The sequence below is a fragment of the Cryphonectria parasitica genome, assembly GCF_011745365.1.
Source record: "Cryphonectria parasitica EP155 unplaced genomic scaffold M406scaffold_6, whole genome shotgun sequence".
Taxonomy (NCBI): Eukaryota; Fungi; Ascomycota; class Sordariomycetes; order Diaporthales; family Cryphonectriaceae; genus Cryphonectria; species Cryphonectria parasitica.
Window position 1 is genome coordinate 2,397,604 of NW_024468914.1, and position 24,003 is coordinate 2,421,606.

A 24,003-nucleotide genomic window follows, 5' to 3' on the forward strand; every position below is an offset into this window, starting at 1 on the left:
TCTCTGTGCCTGTCTCTTCTCTCTTTTTTCTTGTTTCGCCTTTTCTCTCTTCCTCTCTCCTTCTTCTTCTTCGTCCTTCTTTCTCACTCTCACGCTCGCAAAAAGACAGTCAAGACGAAAGGACAGAACAAGAAATGATCGATTGCGCCAATAAAGGAGAACAGATCGACGACAAGATAGAGGATGGACAGAATTGGCAGAGAGAGAGGGGGGGGGCCCAAACAATACGATCTGCTGCGACGCGGTCGACCGGAGGACCCCGTCTGACAAGCCAGGTACAGGAGAGTTTGCTGTGGATCTCGAGGAGATCACTCTAACGACCGCTGCGGCCTTGTCACAAGAGAGGGTCCGCCTCGCCTGGCCGAATCCGAACTGTCGGGTTGCTCAAATAAAGGATACAACAAACGGCGTAGATACTAGATAGTAGGGTGGGGGCTGTGATCCATTCGAGACTTGGGGCGACACTTACAAACAGGTATGTATTCACACAAGAGGAGAGACCACAAAGAGTAATCCGCACTGCACAGTAAAGTAAACAGAACAGCCAGAAAGACGAGACAGACAGCCAGAACAGATAGCAGATAGACAGGCGGAGCAAGACGTGAGACTGCACAGAGGGGGGAGGAAAGAAGCCAAACCCTCTCGACTCGTCTCGTCTCGTCTGGTCTCTAGGTCTCTTTCGTCTCTAGCCTCTCTCTGTGCTTCTGTGTAGTGCTTCGTCGCCTGTTCCCCTCGTTCGCCTGTCCTGCGAGGTACCCGAAGAAGGCGGGCGGCGCGGGCGGCTAAGCTGACATGTGAGTGGGCGCGCTTAGCTGACAGGTACAGAGGGAGAGAGACAGAAAGTAGAGTTGAATGATGCACTGCGGCGCTACGCCTGTAGTCTGGACTGTCTCTCTGTCCGTCTCTCTACTACAGTCAAGGGGCGAACTTGTTGGACCGTTGACGCCGTTCGGCCCCCAACGTGTAATCTGAAGAATGATTGACTCGTCCCGGCTCCTCGAAGGAAACGGGACACCACTTCTTCTTCCTCCTCCTTCTTCTCCTTCTTCTCGTCTTCTATTTCTTCCTGGTGGAGCCTTGACTTCGGCCAACTCTCGGCGCTCGACTGTGCGCCTCACCGAATCCCTCGCAAATGGCGCCCAAATCTAGATGAGCACTTGGGCAGGGTGGAGGCAGAGGCAGAGGCAATTCGCCCTTGAAGGATCACCGATGAACAAGACTTGGAGCGGCCGCGTGCGGGCGAAGATTATGCAGGTGGCCACTTGTTACATGTGCTCTCTCTCCCCTACCGAAACCCTCAGCTGCAAAGTGAAAAAAGAGGGGGGGGTCCAGGTCGGCAAGGGGGGTCCTGTCCTGCGCTCGTTGCAAGTTTGGGGGCCAGGCAGGAATCTAGAAGCAGGGGTGGTGGTTGTGCCTGAGTCGTCGTCTTCTTTTCCTTTCTCTTTCCAGACGTTGGGTGTCGCTCCTCAAATCTGAGTATTGTTAAGAGGGATGTTGGTTGTGTGATTGTTGAACGGTCGGATATACTGTATTTTTTTATTTTTTTTTATTTTACCCTCTTTCGTTTTCGATCGCTGAACAGGTAGGAGGTTATCGTACAGTATACGTGTACTGAAAGAAGCCACACGACATTTAAGGACAAGACGCAAAAGGGTTTTCGGAACCAAGGACGGGTAGCGAAATGAGAGAGTCTAAACAGACAAAGACATTGGATCATGAGAGGCTGGGCGGGAAATATCCCACTTGCTTCTTCGAGAAAGGTGACGACGCTGCTTCTCAAGGGTGGTTGGGCGCTGATTTGACGCCACTTAGATGTAGACAGATGGAGGGTTAGGGTATCACTGGCAACTAGACGTGAAACCCGTTCCCCGTCTCTGGCCCATCTCACCTCTCCTGCAATATTGATCCATCTCCTACTCATTTCGATTATCTTCGAAGATGTTTGAGGAGGTTGTTTGAGTTTTCCTAAAATGCGTTTCTGTATTGTGGTGAGGAAGCTTCCAAGTTATTAAAATCAAAATTTTAGTCCGTAACGGACTCAACCTAGGTTGCTCTGAAGGCGCCTCCTGGGGTAATATCCCGCTGACGCTACCTCCCGAGTATACAAAATCGAGTACTTACATAGGTACACAAGTATTTGTGTTATCTCGACTGGGACGGAATCAATCAGCAATGAAAGAAATAAGTCGCTTTATTGCTCAAACCCTCATGTGCTACTAAATTCTAAGCTAGTTAAATTAGACGGAGGGGACTAAACTTGGGTTTGGGCTTCAATCCTACTCTACGTGTAACTTCTTAGCATCCTCCATACATTCAGGCCACCTTCTGGCTATCTGCTCTGCATCCAAGGATGCTCTCAGAAATTATCTCATCATAGTGGACAGAAGGGCATATAGAATCCCGAACATGGAAAACGTAATTTGGAATTTCACACTTTCAAAAAGATGCTTGACCTACTGATATACTTATGTAAGCACCATTCGGATGAACATCTGCTTTGCGCGCACACTCGTACCCACGACTACAACGAATGGACTCTGCTGAACGTCCGTTGGCAAAATCAGTTGGATTTTACGTGCCAGAAATATGTACTCAATTCTTGCAATTCCATCTCAAAGCCCGCAGTATCGACACAGGGGATGGTATACAGGCACGGTCTGGCCCACCCTCGAAACATTATGTACCCGTTGCGCAAGCCCACTTCCTGATCCGCAAGTCCTTTACCTCCAGTAATCAATCTCGTACCAAATAAAATCCAAAAAATCCAAACAATCCATCTACATCACATTACACCCCTGCCCAAGCCAATTACTCACAACCTCATAGTACCCTGGCTCGTCTCCGTCCGTATAGGAGCCTTCCTCTCCACCCCCATTCATCCTTCTCACCACACCAGTCACCTTCAGGTTCTGCTCTCCCTTCCCGTGCCACCATCTCAGGCGCTGTACCTCTCCTTCGTCCGTCGAGATTTCCCACTTGCCCCCGCTGGTCTCCACAACGCAGCCATCCCGCGGGAAATGGAACTCAGGCAGGAAGAACTCGCTGGCATTATCGGCAGTCGTCTCTTTGGGTGTGCGCAGCGACAGGGTGAAGGTGCAGGTCTTGAGGTCAAAGACGTAGTGCGTGATGTCCCCCACGACAAAGACTGGCGCGGGACGCACATAGGCTTCGGCACCACGGAAACCGGGATGGGAATTGAGTGCACGATCTGTGGTGCGCATGGCTGGGCTGGTAAGGATAGCGGAGGCATCGGCCTCGGTCGGTGAAGATGTTGATATGGATGGGTTAGTGATCGTGCGCTTGAGATTATTAGGAGTCACAGCTAGGTCTTCTGACGGCCGGGATGCGGAGGGCGCATTGGACGAGGAGAGGGAGTCGGGCTTCGCCTGTGGCACGGCGGAGACGGGTAGGGCTTTGTCTTCAAGTGAATAGATGGAGAGATCCTCTCCATTCCACTGATCGCCCCATTGGTGGACATTCTAAGTGATTATGATGTCAGTATCTTTGTCCAACTGCGCTGAGTTGGAGGGATCAAACTCACATTGGTGCAATAAACCCAGAGGGCGTAGCCTTCCATGCCACTGCCCTCTACCGCAAAGTGATTGGCGTCCATGGCCGCGCTTTGACTCGAATAGTCACCATTCTTGTACGCTGCCTTGTCGTCCATGTCGAATGGTATCCCAAACTCCGTCAAGACACATGGGTGGTTGCCCATATAGTCTAGGCCTTCCTTTCTCATGGCGGCCAGCTGATCTCTGAAGCAGTTGCGGATCGCAGTCTCTCCGATCTTGATTCCAAATGCGGGTGTCAGGTATCGTCCTCGTAAGATTCCCAGCACGTCGACATTCCATGTCCGATTCCACTTCTTCGTCATCAACGTGATTCCATCGTAGTAATGTGGCGCGTACACCATGTGAGGGTCATCATCCTCGGTCCCTTTGATGCTTGGCGGGAGCTCCAATACCGGAGGTTGGCAGAGCATGATAGCCTCTGGGTGATGAGCCCGTACCGTGTCCCGGTACCGTCTGTAGAAATCCATAAACCAGGTGTTCGTAAAGAAAGGATAGTCGGCGGGCTTCTTTGTTTTTGGATCGTTCGCAAAATAGTCCTTTCGCAGCAGGGTGTCCGTGCTTGGATCCCAGACCCCATGTTGTGCCCACAGACACTCCCCTAGCTTCCAGCCCAGATCTCGCTTCCATTGGTATCTCGAGTCATCATAGTCAGCTGGCAACCACGCTGACTCTCCTCGAGGATCAATCAAGGCCTTGCCCGTCTTGTATGGCCCTAGACCCCCCATGTCCCACACATCAACCTCACAGGCTCTGCCCGACCCAGTGAGTATCGCCTGCCAAATCGTCGGACACGTCCCCTTCTTGAGAGCCTGCTCTTTCGGAATCACACTGAGGTCCTCGAAGCCAATCAACCCTCGTGCAGGCTCATTCATGCTTTCCCACCCAAACACAACATCGTTCAAAACGTCGCCAGCCTCCTTGATTCTCTGCGCCAGATGCTCCATCGCACCAAAAAAGTGCTTTTGTAGATAATCTTGGACGTTTATGCCGTCTACGACGCACTTGGGCGCAAAATCCTTGCCGGCAAAAAAGAGGGTAAACATGGTCGCGGCGGCGAGGCGTTGGTAATTGGTAGACCAGATCATCTTGGGGAAATCTGCGGGAGAAGGGTAGGTATTTTGCACGATGGCGGCTTCGGTGGCAGCGAAGGATTGAGGGTTGAGGCCGGCAAGGTAGAGCGTCCACATGGGCGCTCCGGAACCGCCGCTGAAACGCGACCACTGTTGTCCTTGTGTGAGTCTTGTGTGTCATGCTCTTACAATATCTTGGTTTTCAGAGGCGAACATACCACATCCTGATGGGGATCCATGAACACAAAGAAGCCATAGCTCTTGGCTACCCTCAACACCTCGATGGTGTGACTTATCCAGTCCTCATCATAGATCCCAGGGCCTTTGGCCTCAATGGCCTCCCATGTAAAGACATATCGGATGGTGTTGTACCCGTATCTTCTCAGCCTCGCGAAGTGTACGTGCGCATCATCCTTTGTAAAAGGTCTCTTGTGGAAGCTGACGTTGTCGCCGTCAAAGAAGTCGTCAGCTACCTGCGAGGGTTGGTCGAAGGGCTCGCTCGGATATTTTGCGTCGCCAGCAACGTTGATGCCACGGAGAATGACCTGGCGGCCGGATGGGTCGACGAATTTGCCGTCCTCGATCAGGAGGCGAAGAGTTGCCATGATACGTAGATTGATGACTTCGACTGCCCTCCAAACAGAACACTAGCACAACAAACAAGCAAGGTCGGACTGTGAGATGCTGAGGCGTCGAGAAAGGCTCGAGATTGTCGCGGAAGGAAATATATACCAGCGGCGCAGGGATCGTTTGAGGAACGGGCTTTCTGTCACGTCAATGCTGGGAGACTCGATTCCAGAGTTGATGCTCGAAATTCTGGTCCATGCAACGCTGAAAAGATAAGGCAAGGCTTGAAGGAAGTATGCTATGTGCAAGTTGGGTTGGCAGTAGCCGAGCGTTGTAAGGATCATCAACTCGACCTCCCGATCCGCTTGAGACTCGTCGTGGGCGAACGATACGTAAAGACGAGGGGAGAACCGATACAGGTGACGTCGACTGTTAAGTTGTCTAACCGTACGAAGTAGATGAGCCTATTGGTCGACTATGGACCCCGCTGAATCCTCGGCATCCCCTCACCAATATGTCCTTCTATAGTGGTACCCGCTAATGACTGGACAGCCTATACATGGCCTGCTAGAGTACACAGCAACGCCTAACCTTGGAGGGGCTTAGCGTCTTCACACCACTAAATAGAGTGGCCTGTGCACTCGCGACCCCTGTGCGCGTTCTCAGACGCGTCTTCCCATCACGCAGTTGGTCTGCAAATACATATGATTTAGACAGTCGTGCCTTGACCAGCGGCATCCTCTCCCCCAGGCGTACTGCACCACATCTCCTGGCTACTGACCACTGTTTCATATATTTCAGTACCACAGACACAGATCAATTGACCAGCAGCATGCCTCATTTCGAATCCCCAGGGTCCAGCCCACCAGTGCCCACGCCCACTAGTGAAGAGGTCGACCAGATGGACGAAGATCATGATGCGACCGTTAAGACCGAGCCGCAGCATGACGAGTCCAGCATGGACATCACTATGGCCGACATAGAGCCCATGCCACCTGCGGATGAACCGAAGAAAGAGGTCAAACTGGAGGATCTCTTCGCAGACGTCGACTCGGACGAGGAGTTTCCTAGCACGGACAAGACAAAAAACAGCGACACGTTGACTACAAGCTCTCCAGGACCTGCTTCTTCTCTGGATGACGAGTAAGTCCTTTACCGTCGTGAGTAAAGTTGCTCTGGACTAACAGAATCCTTGTAGTGAGAGTGACACACCAGTCCAGGCCAAGGCCAGCGACCCGGAAGTCTTGCGTACCTTTTACCAACGCCTTTTCCCATGGCGATACTTGTTCCAGTGGCTGAACCACAGTCCTACTCCCACCAATGACTTTGCTCATCGAGAATTTTCCTATACCCTCCAGAATGATGCTGTGTGGCGATACCAGTCGTTCCCAACGGCTGACCTGTAAGTATTTCTGGCCGGCCTCTGAGACGCGAGTAACGCGATCCATGCTGACGTCGTCTTCCTCCAGTATGCGCAAAGACGTCCTCCATCATGTCCCGCCCCGATTCGACATCGGCCCCGTCTACAGCACCAATCCACGCGACAGAAAGCAACTCAGGAACCTCTCCGCCTTCCGACCGCTCTCCAAGGAGATATGCTTCGATATCGATTTGACAGACTACGACGACATCCGCACATGCTGTGACAAGGCCAACATCTGCATCAAGTGCTGGCAATTCATGACAATGGCTATCAAGGTGACCGATATTGCTTTACGCGAAGACTTCGGCTTTAAGCATATCATGTGGGTGTACTCGGGACGACGTGGTGTGCACGCCTGGGTTTGTGACCGCAAGGCACGAGTGATGGATGACCAGAAGAGACGAGCCGTTGCTGGATATCTGGAGGTGTTGAAAGGGGGTGCGCAGGGCGGGAAGAAGGTCAACGTGAGAAGGCCATTGCATCCACATCTAGCGTACGTTCTCACCACCAAGAGAACCAACGACAGAGACAACATGCTGACAGGAATGATAGACGGAGTCTGGAAATACTCAAACCGCATTTTCAAGAAGACGTGCTCGAGAAGCAAGATCCCTGGGACACGGACGAGCGCGCCGAGAAGCTCTTGGCCCTTCTCCCGGACAAGACCCTGAACGACTTCCTCCGCAAGAAATGGGGATCCGCACCCGGACGCTCATCAATGTCCAAATGGGCCGACATAGATGCCCTCGCCAAGGCCGGCAGCGTCAGCAAGAACTTTGATGGTGCGGCCCTGCGTGATGCCAAGCAGGATGTGCTGCTGGAATACACCTACCCGCGGCTCGATATCGAGGTCAGCAAGAAGCTAAACCATCTACTGAAATCGCCATTCGTGGTGCATCCCGGTACCGGCAGGGTCTGTGTTCCGGTTGATACGCGACCAGGAAAGCTAGAAGAGTTTGATCCCACCGCGGTGCCAACCGTGCAATCCCTATTGGGTGAGATCGATGCCTGGGCAGGGGAGGATTCGGAAGCAGGCGAGGAGGGAAGAAGCATGCCGGACTGGGAGAAGACGAGCCTGAAGCCATACATTGAGCAATTCAGGGGATTTGTGAATGCACTGTTGAAGGAGGAGAGGGCGGATGTGAAGGTCAAGAGGGAGAGGGAAGAAGGCGAGAGGATGGACTTTTGATGAGCCTACGGTTTCTCTTTGCATACGGACCATGATGAGATAAGATGAGGGCATCAAGAGTCAATTGACCATGACGACATGTCGCATGGTGGTCTGCTTGGTTAGCTGGCGTTTGTTTTCGGTGTATGGTGGACACATTTTTCCGTATTTAAGGCTGGCAATGGAGAAGAGACTCAATTTCTATCAAACTTGTAAGTGGGCTCCATTCCCATTGGAGCGCATCGTGGTGAAAAGGGTCCGGCGCATGCGTGCCCCAGATTTCCCCCGGATCGTCAGTGGTAGGTATCGAGGGACCCCTGCATCGCATCCACATCTAGCGCTACGTTCTCCAAAAGATTGGGACGAGGACTGCTGACTTGGAGAAAGGGTCTTCGAAAACAGTCGCGAGGCAGGATGCGCCGTTCACTTTGATGATGATGCTAGCGGCGTGCGAGATGGACCGAGCCTTGGTCACCTGGATGAATGCCAACTCGCCAAGATTCTTCTGTCCTTGACCTGAACGTCTCCACAATGGCAGCCTGCAGGTGTTCGTCGGTATCGCCATGGTGTATAAGAAGGGAGGGGGGTACGGTTGCATGATCTACATAGTTCCTGATCCAGAGACTCGGTACCTGCCCAAACCCTCCTCTGTCTTCGTCTGTCGATCGCTGACTGGGCCAGTACCAAAACACTTCTCCTCTCCCTCCTCTCCTTTCCTTCCTCCCCTCTCACCATGGTCTCCCTCAAGAGCCTCACTCTCCTCTTCACGGGTCCCTTGGCCCTCGCCCTCGGCGATCCTCTGGCCTCCCGCGGAGACTCATCTGGCGAGGTTCCCATCATCCCCTACGAGATCATCTTCGTGCCGCCTTCCGACTACACAGACCCGCGTGTCCTCTATGCGCGCACGGTCGAGCTCACCCTGTCGGACAACATCCTCCTCGCCACGTGGGAAAACTACTCCCCCGAGCCTCCACCAGTGTACTTCCCGATCTACCGGTCGACAGACCACGGCGCGACCTGGAAGCACATCTCCAACTGCACCGACCAGGTCAACGGCTGGGGCCTGCGGTACCAACCTTTCCTGTACGAGCTTCCCGTCGACTATGCTGGCTTCGACAAGGGGACTGTTCTGCTCGCGGGGAACAGCATACCGACGAACTTGAGCAACACGCAGATCGATCTGTATGCGAGCCGGGACAAAGGAGAGACTTGGGAGTTTGTGAGCCATGTTGCGGCTGGGGGCGAGGCTTTGCCGGATAATGGGCTGACGCCTGTCTGGGAGCCTTTTATTATGTGAGTCTTGGAACACTGGAAGTAAGGGTTGATAGTCGATTTCACTTGCTAACATCGAGGGCAAAACAGGATGTACGACAACCAAGTCATCATCTACTACTCGGACCAGCGCCTCAACGCAACCTACGGCCAGCGCCTGGTGCACCAGACCAGCACCGACCTCCGCAACTGGGGCTCCGTCGTCCCAGACGTCGAATACCCCGTCTACACCGACCGCCCCGGCATGACCACCGTCACGCAGCTGCCCAGCGGCGACTACATAATGACCTACGAGTGGGGCCACTACACCAACGTCACGGCGGGCACCTACCTCTTCCCCGTTACCTACCGCATCAACGCCAACCCGCTACGGTTCAACGAGTCCGTCGGTCAGCCCATCGTGGCCGCCAACACAGGCAACGTCCCGCTCGGGTCGCCCTACATCACGTGGAGCTCGGTCGGCGGCGAGAACGGGACCATCATCGTGAGCTCGGGCGGGGCCAGCACGGTGTTCACCAATACCAAGCTTGGGGATCCCAGTGCCTGGGAGGAGAAGGAGACGACGGCGCCGACGAGCTATACGCGGCACCTGCGGGTGTTCAAGGAGAACCAGGATCGGTTGTTGATTATGGGGGGTGGGGCGTTGCCGCCGAGCACGACGAATAATGTGAGCTTGTCGATTTTGAGTATAGAAGGGTTGCAGAGTGCATAGAGTGTATACTGGGAATATATTCTTTTTCTTCTTGTCTTCTAGGCACAATCAATATTTTATGGATCAGAGTAGACGGGGCCTTTAGTTGGTAGGCCTCTTTATTGTTGAATATATGATACATCGGATGAATGCAATTGACGAACCTTGTCCTGACTCGTATGTGTGTCTTGTAGGATTGACATTTGATGAGGTTCCGTCTTCCTGAGGCTTGTCATTGAAAAGAATCAAGGACTCGGAGTGTTGTTTCGGGGTTTCGGGGGAAAACAAGGCCTTCTTCGGATGAACCTTTGACGGGGAATGAGCTTAAATATTAATTAGCGAATTACGGCTAAAACACATACAACTCTCAGGGTATAGTTTTAACACTTCCCTACCCAGGCAGTACATACTCATGTAGTAAATTTCTCTATTCTCTTTCCTACTATCATGCTGTTCGATAATACTCAGTATAGACATTTCATTACTTAAATAGCAGCATCTTCTTACTACATTAGCATTTATTTATTAGAATAGGGCTGGCGTTAGTTTGGGCTCTGTATTGCATGGTACGCACTGCTCAGGTAGAGAAGTGTAAAAATTATACTCTTGAGAGTTGTACATTCAGTACTTCTGATGTGGAACAAATGGTTATCTTCTTGGCCATCACTTTATTTGCATCTACATGTATTTTTATACATCTATACACATGAAAGACAGACTTATATTTTTACACATGTATCAAATTAATTCTACATGGACTGCTGGCCGTGATCCTTGTCCTTCGCACCACTAGGAAATGCTCCATGCCCAGCTGGTCATTAGCTGTCAGCGGGCCGGCGCGCAGCGCGCAATGGTGTCCGTTAGTTCTGGAATCTTCCCCCTTAAGCAACCCCCCTCGGCTGCGCGGTTGCAGGGGCGGAGCCGACGGAGTCGGGTTGCTGACCAACTTCCGGACTCTGAATGGTCTTTAACCTCTCAACATCCACGCCGTGCCCAGATGCAAATTATAGTCAACTGCTGTGCTGAATAGCGAGAAAGAAAAAGAGAGAAATACTCTTCTGTACGCCCCCTTTTGGCAGAAAAAGTAAACTTCACAAGGCAAGATGAGCGGCATTCCGGGGTCCAGCCTGACGTCGGCGACCGCCTTCTCGCCGTCCCTCGAGACCATCAAGCTCACGGCGCAAATATTCAATGCAGCTCGCGATGGAAACCAAGAGGTCATTGAGACCGCTATCGCTGAGAAGCTGAACCCGAACCTCACGAATGAGAATGGGGACACGTTGGTGAGTCACTTGGGTATTCTTGAGCATCTGAGACCTGGGGAGTTCAGGTACCTTGGCCAAGGCAGTCACCAAGGGGATTGTTGGATCTGTCGTGGGAGGAAACTGGTCTTTTTCGAGAGCTAACGGGTAGAGCAGCTCATGCTGGCAGCATATTATGGCCACCATGAACTGGTCGAATATCTTATCAGCGCTGGAAGTGACCCTAATAGATTAAATGATAAACACCGGAGCCCGCTCGCGGGGGCTGTTTTCAAGAAATGGGACAGAGTCATCGAGGTCAGTCTGCCTGTCTGAGCCCCCCTCTCCCCTTTTTCACTGTGGCATTTCCTCCTCTTCGCCCCTGAGGCAGAGCCAAGAACGTTGGAGGAGGAGGCAGTGGCTGTACGCCCGACCATCTGTGTCGCGATACGGGCTTGGACGGCACAACTTTCTTATCTGTTGCTGATGAGGTACGAGCAGAAACTTCTCGCAGGTGGCGCCGATCCAGACTACGGTACACCATCGGCGACGCAGTGCATCACCATGTTCAAGCAGGAGGACAAGTGGAGGGTGCTGTTCGAGCAAGCGCCTGGGAAGGGAAAGGCGAAGGATCTGTCAGACGGCAAGGACAGAGCGAAGGAGCGGATGAATTAGATGTTGCGAGGGCGTAGAACAGAGAGATGGGACTTGGCGAGGCATAATTGTAAGCAGAGCGGTGTTATGACTACGAAAGCGAAGGCACTACGGCGACGACCTAACATGGTCTCATGGAAAGAGACATTGCAGACGTCGCGCTATCTAAAGGCCTGAACCACTTTTGATTCTATTGGATATACAATATAAGCTTTGCTAATTCTTCGCCACCTACGCGGTTTCTCATCCATTTGATCTCCCGTCGCAATACTAGAGCAGTTCGATCAATCAGATAAGGTCTCCCAGAGCGAGTGATTGAATACTCTCAGCCAAGTGTACAAAGTGCACAGCTAGCCTCAAAGACTACGATACTCCTCCCTCGTCTTGGAGATTTTATACATTTCTGAATTCTGGGGGGGCGCGGCTGTCCAAGCATGTCCAGAAAACAGAATCTGTTTCCTGGCTTTTCTATGTTGGGAAGGTCTTGTAGCGTCCTATCTACATACAGTCTTACGCATACCCTGCCGCACTTGCATTGAGGCTGGTGAGATTCACACCCAACGGCATGAAAAAGAGGGGCTTTGGACCAGGACCAACAAGGAGGCCTGCTCTCATCCAACAGCGAGAAAACTTGCCCCCAACAGCTTTTTGTCAGATCAGTCCAGGCCAATTCTTCCTGAAACACTTCCCCACCTAAAAGCTTCAAGGTGATATGCAGAGCATTCTTGTCCACTCATCTTCAGCCATTGTCGGCAACATGCATATTGCCATGGTACATCTAGTTTAGCCTCAGGCAGTGATCGGGGTTGGCTTAGCGCGCCATCAGATTTTGACTTCTTTATATCGAGCGAGGTTCCCTATAATCAAACTTTCCTCCGCACATGTCAACTCCTCTCACGGCTCCTCCTGTTCATCACCGGCCGACAGTCCGCTCTCCCCTGCCTAAATCTTCGACTTGAAATTCACATCTCATCCAGGTCCAGTCCGCTCGCTCAGGAACACAAGATGGCTTTGACCATGACAGACGGTCCGATGGATCCTTATGTCAGGGGCCATTCTTGCAGTCATTGCCAAAAGATTGTTTTACCTGGAGTTAAAGAAGATTTGCTGTTCGCTTGGTATTTGTTTGGCGAACCGGTAGACCAAATGGAATTCTACGAAAGATCTCTCTACCGCTTAGGTGTCTCTTTAGAAGATATCAAGAAAGCAGACCTCGCTGGCTGCACTTTTGCGAGTTATTTCATGAGAGATGTCCCTGAAAACTTTCCGTTGAGTCCAGATATTGTGCAACTGTATAATATACCCGGGGCGCTCTCATGGCTTGTAGCTCTGAACGACGTACATCATTCAGACGCTGACGGGCTTGTCACTGAACAAGTCCGGCAAAAATATATATACGCATTCGAAAGGCGTGTTGGAATAAGTTATGAACTAGGTGCAGAAGAAGGTGAGGCCCCTAAACCTGTTTCCCAGGCCAGCTTTAAAGGGAATTAACAAAGTCTGAAGGAGAACATGCCAGGTTGGCCCCTGTGAAAACCAGACGACCAATAGCAGCCGATCCTCTGTCCCAGGAAACCGTTTTATCCGTCAAGAAATGGATACAGGAATGCTCCAACAATGAGACCAGGAGCCATATGTTATGCTCTTTGTCTGGGCCTCGATATCTGCCATCTCGACTTGTCGAGGTACAGCCCCAAGATTCCGGTCTTCACCTGAAGCTTGTTCGAGGAGAGAACCTGAATCCAGATGCAAAGTACACAGCTTTGAGTTACTGTTGGGGTAACGATTCGGAAGTCTTGCTCGCCAAGGCTCTCAAAACAGAAAATCTCGAGTCTTACGAGACTGAAATTCCCTGGGAAACTCTCCCTCAGACGTTGCAAGACGCCGCAGTGACAACACACAGGCTCGGAATGCACTTTGTCTGGGTCGACTCCCTATGCATCATTCAAGATGATGACAACGACAAGGTCAAGGAGATAGCCCAGATGGCCCAGGTCTACAGCCATGCAACACTGACGATCATGGTTAATCGAGCTGCTCGAGCCAGTGATGGCTTCCTGCATCAGAGATCACCCCCCCTTGGAACAAGTAACCTCCTCTTCCGCAGCCCCGATGGTACAGAAGGATGGGTTTCGCTATACTTCAAACACGAATTCTGGCATGAAGAAAAAAGCAAGCTAGACAAGCGCGGATGGGCGATGCAAGAGCATCTTCTCTCCCGCCGTACACTTGAGATTGGGACTTATATGACGGAATGGTCTTGCCGAACGGAACGCGGTCTGCCAAGCCATAGTGACGGGTGGTCGAATGATCGACTTACTCGGGGTTTTGGATCTCCCTTCCAGAATGCGAGACGGAGATGGTCCGCAGATGATGGTGGAGGAAGAAGTATGCCAGAACCATCCCTCGCCGAAACTAACAAGACTTCGTGGCTTGAAGATAGCCACATTTTGGACGTCATCATGTTCTCCTCAGCCAATCCGGATCACCAGCACCCGAGACCATCTGTCCGAGGAGTTCTTGATACATGGGAGATGGTTGTCAAAGCGTACTGCGACCGCTCTTTATCTCTCCCGACAGACAAGATCCTCGCCATATCAGGGATCGCGGAGAGATTTGCATCCTCTACCCCCGGCATTGGGCGATACGCAGCAGGTTTGTGGGAAGAAGGCCTTCCAACATCGCTTATGTGGCAAACGTGGGATCCGAGTCCCTCGCGACCAACAGAATACCAAGGGCCGTCTTGGTCCTGGACCGCCATACGTTCAAGAATCTGGTTTGAGGGGGCGTATGGGTCTTTGGTCTCAGAGATACTTTCTGTTGAGTGCGTGCCTCTTCATCCCGAGGCTCCGTTCGGCGCACTGAAGAGCGGCACCTTGCGAATCAAAGGTCCTGCAATCGACATCGAGAGGCGAGAGAACGAAGGCCTATCCTCCGATGCTCGTAGCAGCACCTTGAGAATCGAGCCTGCAGTCGGTATCGAGGGGCGAGAAAACCAAGGCCTGTCCTTCGATGCTCGACGTGGTTACACTCGCGGGTGGAGATGCCTCGGCGTGGATGAGACGTACGTCGACCTTGATCATTACGTGCGCACACTTTTGGATATTGCAGATGATGTAGTTGATTGGGCCGCGCCAGTGACATTCTTGGCCATTAAACGAATGGTCCGGTTGGAGGTAGAGCAAAGGTACGGATTAATCCTGAGGCAGGAGGCAAATGGTTCCTGGCACAGGATAGGTTTTCTCGAATCCCACTTCGATCCCGAGAAGCCCTATCCTCCCATCATCACCGCTGACTGGCCCAAGAGGGAATTTACTATTGTTTGACAGCAGGCGCAATGAGTGGGCGGGACAGTGATATCATTTCATATCTCAGTTTTGGCAATTACGTGATTTTTGTCCAGAATTTACCTGATCATTAAGTTAGTACTTACTTACTTGGTACTCATCCTCTATGTCACTACAATCCAATAGCATACATAGATTGCTCAAAACAGCACAAGTCATCATGATATGATACATTCTTTTTATTTTTGTTCGACATAATGATATTTCCATGCAATTTCGCATTGTGCAAACATTCCTTCTAGACCGGTTTTGATTTGGGGGGTATATCCATCCACCGCTCTCTTCTAAGCCGTTGTCGAGAGCTTTGACACAAAAAAATCAAGATAAAATCAAAATAAAAACCTTTTCCCAGCGCTAACCCTCCATGAGAATGGGAAGAAGACAAATCCAAGAGACTCCGATGCTGCTGCTGCTCAAGATGAGACACAGACACGTACCGACAAAGAAAAAAAGAAGAGAAAAACAATGCTGCTGCCGATCCAAAGAAAATTTGGTCCCATCAGGCTTTGTGTAGAAAGCCATCCGTGTCTCTACACCTACCAGTCTGTCCATATACTCAGATACCAGCAGCCCAGCTCAACCCCACTCACGAGCTAAGCACAACCCCAAGCTCCAGCAGAAGCTGCACAAACTTCTGATGAAGCTCCAGAAAGAAGTCAGGCAGCCCCACCAGCTCAGGCAGACCCCTCGCCTTGAGCGCGACGCCTGAGCCCCCGTAGCCATACCCGCCGCCCATTCTCCGCGACAGACCGCCGACACCGCTCGACAGAAACCCGCTCCCGGCTGCCGTGCTGCTGTTGCTGGTCTCCATGGCAGGGGTCTGTGGCGGCTGGCTACTCTGCGCAGCCGTCATGGGACTGAAAGGGCCATTGCCACTGCTGTAACGCTCCGCCTCGGCCTCGGCCTCGGCAAGCCCCTGTATCCACGCAGCCAGCTCGCGGAAGGCAGTCGAGATGAAAGTAAACGTCTTCATGGCGAGCCTCTCGCGGTGTGTGCTCAGAGCTAAAAACGCATAGACGCGCTTGTGCCCACGGGCATGCACATCAGGGATGCGAAAAATGTAGGCCGTTGTGTACCCTGCTGAAGGATCGCCGAAGAAGATGGGCCCCCCCGATGCAGCGGCGCCAGATGAGTGGGTCGTGATAAAGCCTGGTGTGACGGGCGAGGTGATGGCGGAAGTAATAGGGCCGGCGCCGCCGCTAGATCCCATCATCGTTGTGGTCGTAGCGGCCGCTGTTGGTGCTCCACGGGGTAACGTCTCGAAGGAGAGCGTGCGGATGCATGAAGCGCGCACGATGGAGAAGGACGAGGGCACGACAGGCTCGTGGGACGAGGTGTAGTGCAGGAAGTGCATGTGGCTGTGTACGGCGCCAGCGCCGGAAGGGGAGCTCGCGCTCGAGCGGGAGGTCGTCGAGGTGATGGTGCCGGCCCGGTGGTGCGACGGCGTGCGCTCGTCCTCGTAGTAGCCGTCATCGTCCGAGACAGTCGAGGTCGAGTTAGGCGGAGAAGCGTCGCCTGGAGTCACGCCACTGCCGTAGACCCGGGCATAGGGTGCCTTGGTGCGCAATATTGGGCCTGTCTCGTTGTCGCTGCCATCACCACCTCGTGACTTCGTGGTGCTCTCCTTTCTCCTGGGCAAGGTCATGGCGCAGTTCTCGCAGGGGCCAGCCCTCCTCGTCGTGGTCTCGTCGTATGTCCTCCTGTAGCTCGATTCACGGCGGCCGTGGTGCCCTCCTCCTGTAGACGCCGAGGACTCGGGAGGATATCGCGGGCTGACGGGAGGTGTATCGACAGTGGACGATGCTGAAGCCAGTTGAGTCGTACGCCGGAGTGCACCGTAACCTGTCGGCTCGTCATGGTCGGAGACGGCGGCGGAGGCCGAGCCCAAAGAGCTGCGTTTGCTGTCGAGGTTGAGCCTTCGGAGGGCCTCGGCGATGGTTGTGCTGGGTTGGGTGGTCGACGTAGGAGTGGAGAATTTCGAAGATGACCGGACGTCTGTCTTGGTGTTGTTATTGCTGGTATAGGGTATGTCCTCGTAGCAGGCGGCGCATGGGATTGGTAATCCCTCGGTGACCATGAGAGGCGTTGGGCCGTGGACATCGCAGTAATGCGCCAGACATAACTGGACGCCGGAAATCAGTATCATGATGAGGTGAGGTGTTGTAGCCTTGTTTTGCTATGCACACATTCTAACACAAAGGATACAAGAAAGATTCTTGCGACAGTGCAAAGAGACAACAACACAAAAAATAAAGCCAAACGAGGTTTGAATAAAGCAAGACCAACAAATGAATAGGGTCGGAATGTTGAAACAGGAGGTGGAACATTGGGCAGTGAAGAGAGAGAGAGAGAGAGAGAGAGAGAGAGAGAATGGAAATCAAAAGTTACAGGTAGCCGCCAAGGTCAGGCTGAAAGGGATGTGAGGTTCATGACAAGGGCTGTTGGATATGGGTGGATGCATGGGATGATTCATAAGTATATATACAATTAAACCATAATAAGGTTCTTGGATGCTGTCATGGTTGCACGGCAAACAAAAGACCCAGGCAAGGAATTTACTGAATCCCGGGGCTGACATGTGCAATCCAACGTGGTATGCAGTATGCGCTCATCAATGTGTTATCTCTCATAACACGTATTTGGGAGGGATGGGGCAGGGCCAAGTGGCAGACAGAAATATGTACGATATGCTGGCAACCGTGTGTGGGACACAACATGGGTGTGTCTCACTGTGCATTCCAGGTGGCGTGGTGAATGTAGAACACACCAGAACACCCAAGCCCGGGAATTTTGGGCGTTCAGCAAATCTCGATGCAGAGTGAGTGGTTGGTTGGTTTGTTTGGGATGATATGATGATGGAGGGCGAGATGAGGCGGTAAGGCGGTGAGCCTGTGAGGGAGGGCGAGCGGCCAAGCAAGAATGTGTGACGGCGTGGGGGATGACAAGACTAAGGTGGGAGGAGGAAGTGAATGAGAGAGAGTGTGTGTGAGAGAGTGAGAGAGGAGGGTAACACCAAGGGCCAAAAGGAGACCATTTTTTCAGGACCTCCTTTTGAGAATCCTTCGAAAGGGGGAAAAAAAGAAAAGGAAAGTATGCATGTGCAGCGCGAGGCTTTGGGGTGGTGACTAGTTAGTAGCAGCCTTTCGGCGTCCTAAAACATCCTCCGAATCTCCCATGTCCTCTCACATCCCACTCCATCTCGCGTGGGGGGAAGAAGAAAAGGATGGGAGATGGTGTGATGATGAAGGCTTATCAAGGCAAGAGAAGAAAGGAGAAAGAAAGAACGGGGATGGTGTAAGGCAGTGTGTGATGTAGTGCAAGTTCAGACGTATTGCATTGCAATGTATTGTAAATCCGTGCTTGAAACTTCTGCAACCCCCAAAAACAAACAAACGGAGAAGGGGTTCAAAAGAGGGAGGACAAAGACTCACTATCGACGTCATGACCGCTGTCTCCCTCACTCGATCCCTCTCTATCTTATCGAGCCTTCAGCTCCCGCTCTCGCTCTCCTTGTCGGGGTGTGAGTGCGTGTGGGAAAATGCAACTCTGCGCCCGGGGGTGTGGTTGGGTCCTCTCAGCTCAGCTTGGCAGTGTGTGCGTTCCGAGTGGTAATTAATCGGCATGCGACGACTCCTCCTCTTTGTTCCTTGTCCGGTCCAAAGGTTCAAAGGAGGAAGCTGAGTTTGACTCTCTTCCGAGGCTGTGACGAACGTGCTCGGACCACGATATGCGCTCGTCGCCCTGTTTGCTGGTACAGCTGAGTGTGTGTGTGTGTGTGTGGCTCTCGAGGTATGTTTTCGAAAAAGTTGTGGTACCTTTTTTTGTTTGTTTTTTTGTTCAGGTACCTTGCCGCGAAAGGGGCGGGCCCGCCTCGCTCCCGATCGTCGGTCGTGACAGCTGCAGGAGGGTGTGATCCGAGAGATGTTCTTCCTGCAGGTCTGAAATTTCTCCCCTCGTGGCCCTCTTTTCTTTCGTGATCGCGACAATGCGGGAATAGCGTAATGAATGGATTTGTAAGTGTGTGTGTGTGTGTGTGTGTATGTGAAATGATTGATTTGATCGGGCGTGGGGGAATCTCGTCCGGAACGCGCGGAGGATTTTTTCCCTCTCTTTTTTTTCTTCTTTTTTTTCCTCTTCCCACACACGACACGACACACGATCCGCCAGGTGCAGTCGTGCGGTCTCTCTTTGCGCCGCTGAGAGTTTTATGACGTCCCGGGTTCGGCCGTTCCCAGAGCCAACGTGCAGGGGGTGGATGGGTAAGAGAAGGCCCAAAGATCCAGAAGGGTCTTTCCCAGAAGAGAGGGCAATTTCCTCCAACTAGACCCTCTGGGATGTCGCCGCTTCCTTGATAATGGGAAACTGCGACCAGTGAAGGCCACCAAGACCTAGCGCTCAGCGTTTGAAGGCTGGAGGGAAGGAGCTGTGGGAGGAGAAAAAGTCAAGGCAAAATAGAGGAGGTCGTGTGTAAGTATTGTGGTTTGTCGAGAAGTGAGGGAGGCTCAGCAGCAGCAGCAGCATCGATTTGCCGTCTTTGTCTTTGTCTCTTTCTCTTTCTCTCTTTTTTTTTCTTTCTTCCTTCTACGCCACAAGTTTATAATTCAGTTTCTCCCTCCCCAACTTATTGGTCAGCCCCCAGCATCCAGGAAAGAAACGATGGATTCCTTGAAATTTTCGAGCCTCGGATCTCGCAGGGAGCGATCTATCACCTGGATGTTTGTGTGGCGCGCGTATGTTGAGTTTGAGCCGTTGGTCGTTGGGCCTTGGGCCGCCTTGGGGGTGGTGGGCAGGCGGACGTCGGCTGCGGGATGCGGGTAGGGAGGAGGAGGGTGTGGAGATCGGAAGAAGGAGGAGGACTAGGCCCAAATTCTTATGGTTTTCTTCTTTGGGGGCAAAAGAAGACCAAGAAGAGAATCAGTCGTCCAAAGAGGAGGAGGCCCAGTATTCTTGACGGTTGTTCATACACTGTACGTGACAGATGGATATGGGTAGGTAGAGACAGACAGGGCAAGAACCAAAAAGGGAATGTTGGGTTCGGCCTGAGAGGGTTGTTCTTGTTCTCATGAGGATGTGCTGTTTTCAGGTCGCCCAGCAGGTGCAGCAACAACACAAAGGGGGCAGCCGGAAAAGAAGAAGGAGGATACGTCTGACGTCTGACGTCTGTCTGCTCGACGTGACGACCCAATGCCCAGTAAGGGGGGGGGGGGAGAGGGAGGTAGGAAACGGGCGGCTGGCTGGGAGGGACAGGAACGGAACTGGTGTTGACGTAGGAGAGCGCCAGAAGAAGCAAGATATGTAAATTATATCACGGTACATCCACTGAAAGGTGATAGGATATAGCCCTGCACGTGAGTCCACGACGACGGGAATCTTCGACCCCATCTCGTCTCTCTCTCTCTCTCATTCTCTTTGGCTCTAGCATGAACTATGTATGTAACTCGTTCCTCTTTTTTTTTTTCCCTTTCTTCTTTTCTCCCGGCGGCAGGGATTTGGGAAGAAAGTCATGACATGGGTGGAGGGGGTGGGTCTCATCAAGGTTGGGATTGCCCCTCACATCTCAGGAACGGAGACAGGAACAGGTGGGCCTTGTTGGGTAAAGGAAGGAAAGAAGAAAAGAACCAAGTGAGAGGTACAATTATGCGACGGAGTGGCCACTACAGTACTACGGGTACGTATAGGCCGCCTAGCATTAATTCTGGAAGTCGGAGGCAAGGGGACGACCTGAGAGAGAAGCCCAAAAAGATTGGGGCCCGAGAAGCTGGATCCGCGAATCGCCTTGCTTGGGAATCAGTAGGACATGGGTGCGTCGTGGTAGATCGAGATTATCAGTGGAGTTTCAAGCTCAGGTGGAACTGGGAATTTTATCCACGAGAACGCCTCATCCGAGCTGTCAGGTACCATAGCACAGGGTACTATGACGGTAGCGCCGTTTTGAAGATCCTCACCTAAGCGGAGAGGGAGAGCGAGAGAGACATCAGGCTGAAGGACAAGAACAAGAAGAAGAAGAGGAGGAGGAGGAGGAGGAGGAAGGCAGCCCGTTAAAGGTTGTTTGATGGGCCCCCATTCTCACTCTATCTCTCTCTCTCTCTCTCTCTTGCCCAGCTGCCCGCTCGTTAGAATGATGATTGAATGTGTAGCAGAGGTCCACAAAAAAAATTGAAGAAAAAGGGACGCCGACCCCCAAGGGCCGTTTTTTCTTATTCCTTTCTTTATGGGATGAGACGAGACGAGCTTCCTACCCCGGATAGGAGCAGCGTTTGCGAGTATTGTGGGAGCGGGGCCAAGACGGTCAGACGACTACGTATCATGCCGACGAAGGGCCGTCTGCCTTCCTTTGTCCTGGACGGCTCTGTTTTCCAGCAACTTTTCGGCGTGGGCGAGAGTTAGAGTGTGTGTTGCAGAGAGCCCCCAAAGGAGACGGGGCTAAAGAAGCTCTTGCCATTTCTTCTTGTCCTCTTCCCTCCTTCCTCCATTTGTTTTCATTTATTCTATATTATTCTGTCTTCATGTTGTCTAATCACCACGTGCAGGGTGACTTGACACTCTCCTCCCTATGTAAGCCCCGCCGTATTGTCTCGTTGTACCCCGGATCTTCAGTGCTTTGCACCGTCTTTCAGGCCCAACTGCAACCCCCTCCCCAGGAAGCTCGACCTTTACTTTCGCATCTATCCTTAATTTTCCCTTGCATCCTGCCACCATCGCTTATGTATGTATAGTACCCACGGATGCTGATCACAGAAAATGATGACAATGATCGAGGCTTGCTTGGACGATCTATCATCTTTTTTTTCCTTCTTCCATTTTCCTTCTGCTTTTTTTTTTTGAGTTTACGTGGAGAGGTCTCAAAACCCCGTCTAGGGGTGGTGGCCCTGACTCGGTACCCATTAACACGACCCGGACGGACCCATCGCCCGTGCATCAGGCACCAGAGAGGAGCTCACTTAGAGACATGCTAATTACCACCATATTATGTACTATGATAGTACTATGGTACTTGTATCTAAGTATGGCACACACACGCACGCACGCACACACCGCCCTACATTCTCTCTCGGCCGAGCATTGCAAACTGATGCCGTCACCTTTTTTTTTTTTTTTTTTTTTTTTTTTTTTTTTTTTTTTTTTCTTCCTTGGTCCCCTGCTCATTTCAGGGCTGACGAGGGTGTGTTTCCCTTCCCCCACCATCTCGCAGCCCAGAGGGGTCCTTTTGTTTTTATTTTAATTATTTATTGGAACCAAAATCTCACCTTGAAGAACAAACCTACTCACCGGTCGTAACGCCCCTCATCCTGTTGCGGACATGTGCCCTGTTATGTTGTCTCACGAGCAGCAGATAACCTTAACACCTGGCTCGTTTTCCTGTTTCCTTTCTTGTGTCATGTTTCTATGCTCGTGATGTTGTCCACATGGCGACCATGTGCATGCGACCCAAGGTTTCCAAAAAAGCGACGTCCAGGTAGTAAGAGAAATAGGGGGGGGGGGTCGACCGAGGAGATACTACTCTATTCGGGTCCTGGGCACATCGGCTCGCTCGCTTCGAGCGGATATTCATTTTGCCACCCGGAGGATGCCGACGTGGGAACGTCACGAATCAGGAAAATAATGATAGTACGTAGCACCTATAGGTAGGAAATAAAGAGGAGACGAAGAGAACAAAAGGAGGTGAATAGGGAGAGAAAAGGGAGGGTGTGTTTGCCAAGAAACCTTGCAGCCTGTTTAGTTGTTGGGGCGTTTGCTGACCACTCACATGTGCAGCAAGCAAACGCTGCAACCCTGCAACGACGGTGACACTCGGCTACGAGGCTTGCAGCGTAGTAGTCCCAGAAAAAGGGAACAGCAAGAGGGAGGCCCCCATGCAAGGCTGGACGGCCGGTAGAGCCCTATCCGGGAAATGCTGGGGTCGCAAGGTCACGTACTTAGTACGTACTCTGTGGCACATGTCACCCACCTGTCAACCCAGATCACCCGAACCCCCTTGTCCTTCTTGCTTCTCGTGGTGCAGCAACAAACAGAAAACCAGGTGGGAAAACAGGCTGGGATTTGGCTGTCTTCTCCGCAATACCCGCCGGCCCGAGGCAGCGATTGAGGTGGGTTGACAGCGGAGGCAGGCGTGCTGATACAAATGGAATGCAGAAAGCATTGAAGGCATTTTCATGTGGAGGGGACTGACTGTCAGAGCTTAGAACAGGGGTGTCGAGAATGACATGCGTGGCATGATCCACTTGAATTTCACACACACACACACACTCACACACACACATTTATATATATAATTTACATAAAATATATTGAAGACATCTAGACAAGCCACAAGTCCCACGCCTGTGGTTCGGAGAGCAGTAAGTCTTACCTACATACAGCCTCCCCGAGAAAAAGGGACCACCCCTGGGGCTTCAAGTGACAGGTCATTTTGGAAGGTTTGGTCACACAAAGATGAAAAGGTTTCGTCGAAATTTAGCCGCTTCGGTCCGTCAGCTCCTGTAGAGCAGAGCAGGAAACGTAGATGGGGCGGGGTTGGGTGTGTGTGGCGCCTGTTTCTCATCACTGCTTCTGCTCTCCCGGCCTAGTCTGGTACAGAAATAATAAGCCAGATCGCCCTTGATGGTTGCTGTATCTGGCGCATGCATGTATTTTTTTGAGAATGAAGACGACAGGATCAGCGGTGGAGATTGATGTCTCCGCTGCCCATGATGGTTTGAACTGACCGTTTGAATATTATTATTTTTCCGAAACCAGCACTTCAGCTCAAGACGAAAGAGTGCGGGACCCCTGGTTCGATAGGTATATTTCCGGCTGTGTGCTTGCAAGGGTTCGCTTCCAGTCTTGGATAAATGTGTAATTGAAGGCCTTTTTGTTGGCGACTGGACTGTCCCCAGCCTACTTGTTGTGGCCATCCATCCCTCCATCTTGACAGTCCAGTTTTCTTGAGGGCTAGGTAGGATGAAATCGTTCAACGTCATGTGTGTTCTAAAAGAGGCATCACGGAGCATTGGCCGCG

At 52.0% G+C, this 24,003-nt stretch overlaps 7 protein-coding genes across 7 annotated transcripts; 5 read left to right on the plus strand and 2 right to left on the minus strand.

Moving 5' to 3' along the window:
* Positions 1-2,577: 2,577 nt before the first annotated feature.
* M406DRAFT_84422 (family 5 glycoside hydrolase) lies at positions 2,578-5,587 on the minus strand. Its single transcript, XM_040926047.1, has 3 exons — positions 4,861-5,587; positions 3,542-4,792; positions 2,578-3,479 (listed from the first exon to the last, which is right to left on the minus strand). The coding sequence occupies exons 1-3, from the start codon at positions 5,245-5,247 to the stop codon at positions 2,778-2,780; spliced, it is 2,340 nt and encodes a 779-aa protein (XP_040774604.1). The 5' UTR covers positions 5,248-5,587; the 3' UTR covers positions 2,578-2,777.
* A 610-nt stretch (positions 5,588-6,197) lies between these two features.
* On the plus strand, positions 6,198-7,821 carry M406DRAFT_48618 (uncharacterized protein; the record flags this gene model as incomplete). Its single annotated transcript, XM_040924372.1, has 4 exons — positions 6,198-6,352; positions 6,414-6,611; positions 6,679-7,125; positions 7,185-7,821. The coding sequence occupies 4 exons, from the start codon at positions 6,198-6,200 to the stop codon at positions 7,819-7,821; spliced, it is 1,437 nt and encodes a 478-aa protein (XP_040774605.1).
* Positions 7,822-8,533: 712 nt separating this feature from the next.
* M406DRAFT_64562 (family 93 glycoside hydrolase) lies at positions 8,534-9,784 on the plus strand (the record flags this gene model as incomplete). The annotated part of the gene is made up of 3 exons (XM_040924887.1): positions 8,534-8,570; positions 8,682-9,093; positions 9,163-9,784. 3 exons carry the CDS (start codon positions 8,534-8,536, stop codon positions 9,782-9,784), a joined length of 1,071 nt encoding a protein of 356 aa, XP_040774606.1.
* A 1,139-nt stretch (positions 9,785-10,923) lies between these two features.
* Positions 10,924-11,634, plus strand: M406DRAFT_234408 (ankyrin; the record flags this gene model as incomplete). The annotated part of the gene is made up of 3 exons (XM_040915982.1): positions 10,924-11,046; positions 11,182-11,322; positions 11,506-11,634. Coding segments are annotated over 3 exons (393 nt in total), but the record flags the coding sequence as incomplete, so codon positions are not given.
* Positions 11,635-13,289: 1,655 nt separating this feature from the next.
* M406DRAFT_231853 (HET-domain-containing protein) lies at positions 13,290-14,432 on the plus strand (the record flags this gene model as incomplete). The annotated part of the gene is made up of 2 exons (XM_040915887.1): positions 13,290-14,034; positions 14,176-14,432. Coding segments are annotated over 2 exons (1,002 nt in total), but the record flags the coding sequence as incomplete, so codon positions are not given.
* Positions 14,433-14,681: 249 nt separating this feature from the next.
* On the plus strand, positions 14,682-15,162 carry M406DRAFT_357152 (uncharacterized protein). The gene has a single exon (XM_040923603.1). It carries the CDS (start codon positions 14,820-14,822, stop codon positions 14,982-14,984), a length of 165 nt encoding a protein of 54 aa, XP_040774609.1. The 5' UTR covers positions 14,682-14,819; the 3' UTR covers positions 14,985-15,162.
* Positions 15,163-15,170: 8 nt separating this feature from the next.
* M406DRAFT_99725 (uncharacterized protein) lies at positions 15,171-17,332 on the minus strand (the record flags this gene model as incomplete). The annotated part of the gene is made up of 3 exons (XM_040926467.1): positions 15,171-16,948; positions 16,994-17,127; positions 17,267-17,332. 3 exons carry the CDS (start codon positions 17,330-17,332, stop codon positions 15,592-15,594), a joined length of 1,557 nt encoding a protein of 518 aa, XP_040774610.1. The 3' UTR covers positions 15,171-15,591.
* Positions 17,333-24,003: the final 6,671 nt, after the last annotated feature.

Coding starts and splice junctions, on each gene's coding strand:
- M406DRAFT_84422 (XM_040926047.1), bottom strand. CDS start 5,247: ATGGCAACTCTTCGCCTCCTGATCGAGGACGGCAAATTCGTCGACCCA. Junction 4,793..4,860: donor TGGATCCCCATCAGGATGTG/GTATGTTCGCCT, acceptor CAAGGACAACAG/TGGTCGCGTTTCAGCGGCGG. Junction 3,480..3,541: donor TCTGGGTTTATTGCACCAAT/GTGAGTTTGATC, acceptor ATAATCACTTAG/AATGTCCACCAATGGGGCGA.
- M406DRAFT_357152 (XM_040923603.1), top strand. CDS start 14,820: ATGGTCCGGTTGGAGGTAGAGCAAAGGTACGGATTAATCCTGAGGCAG.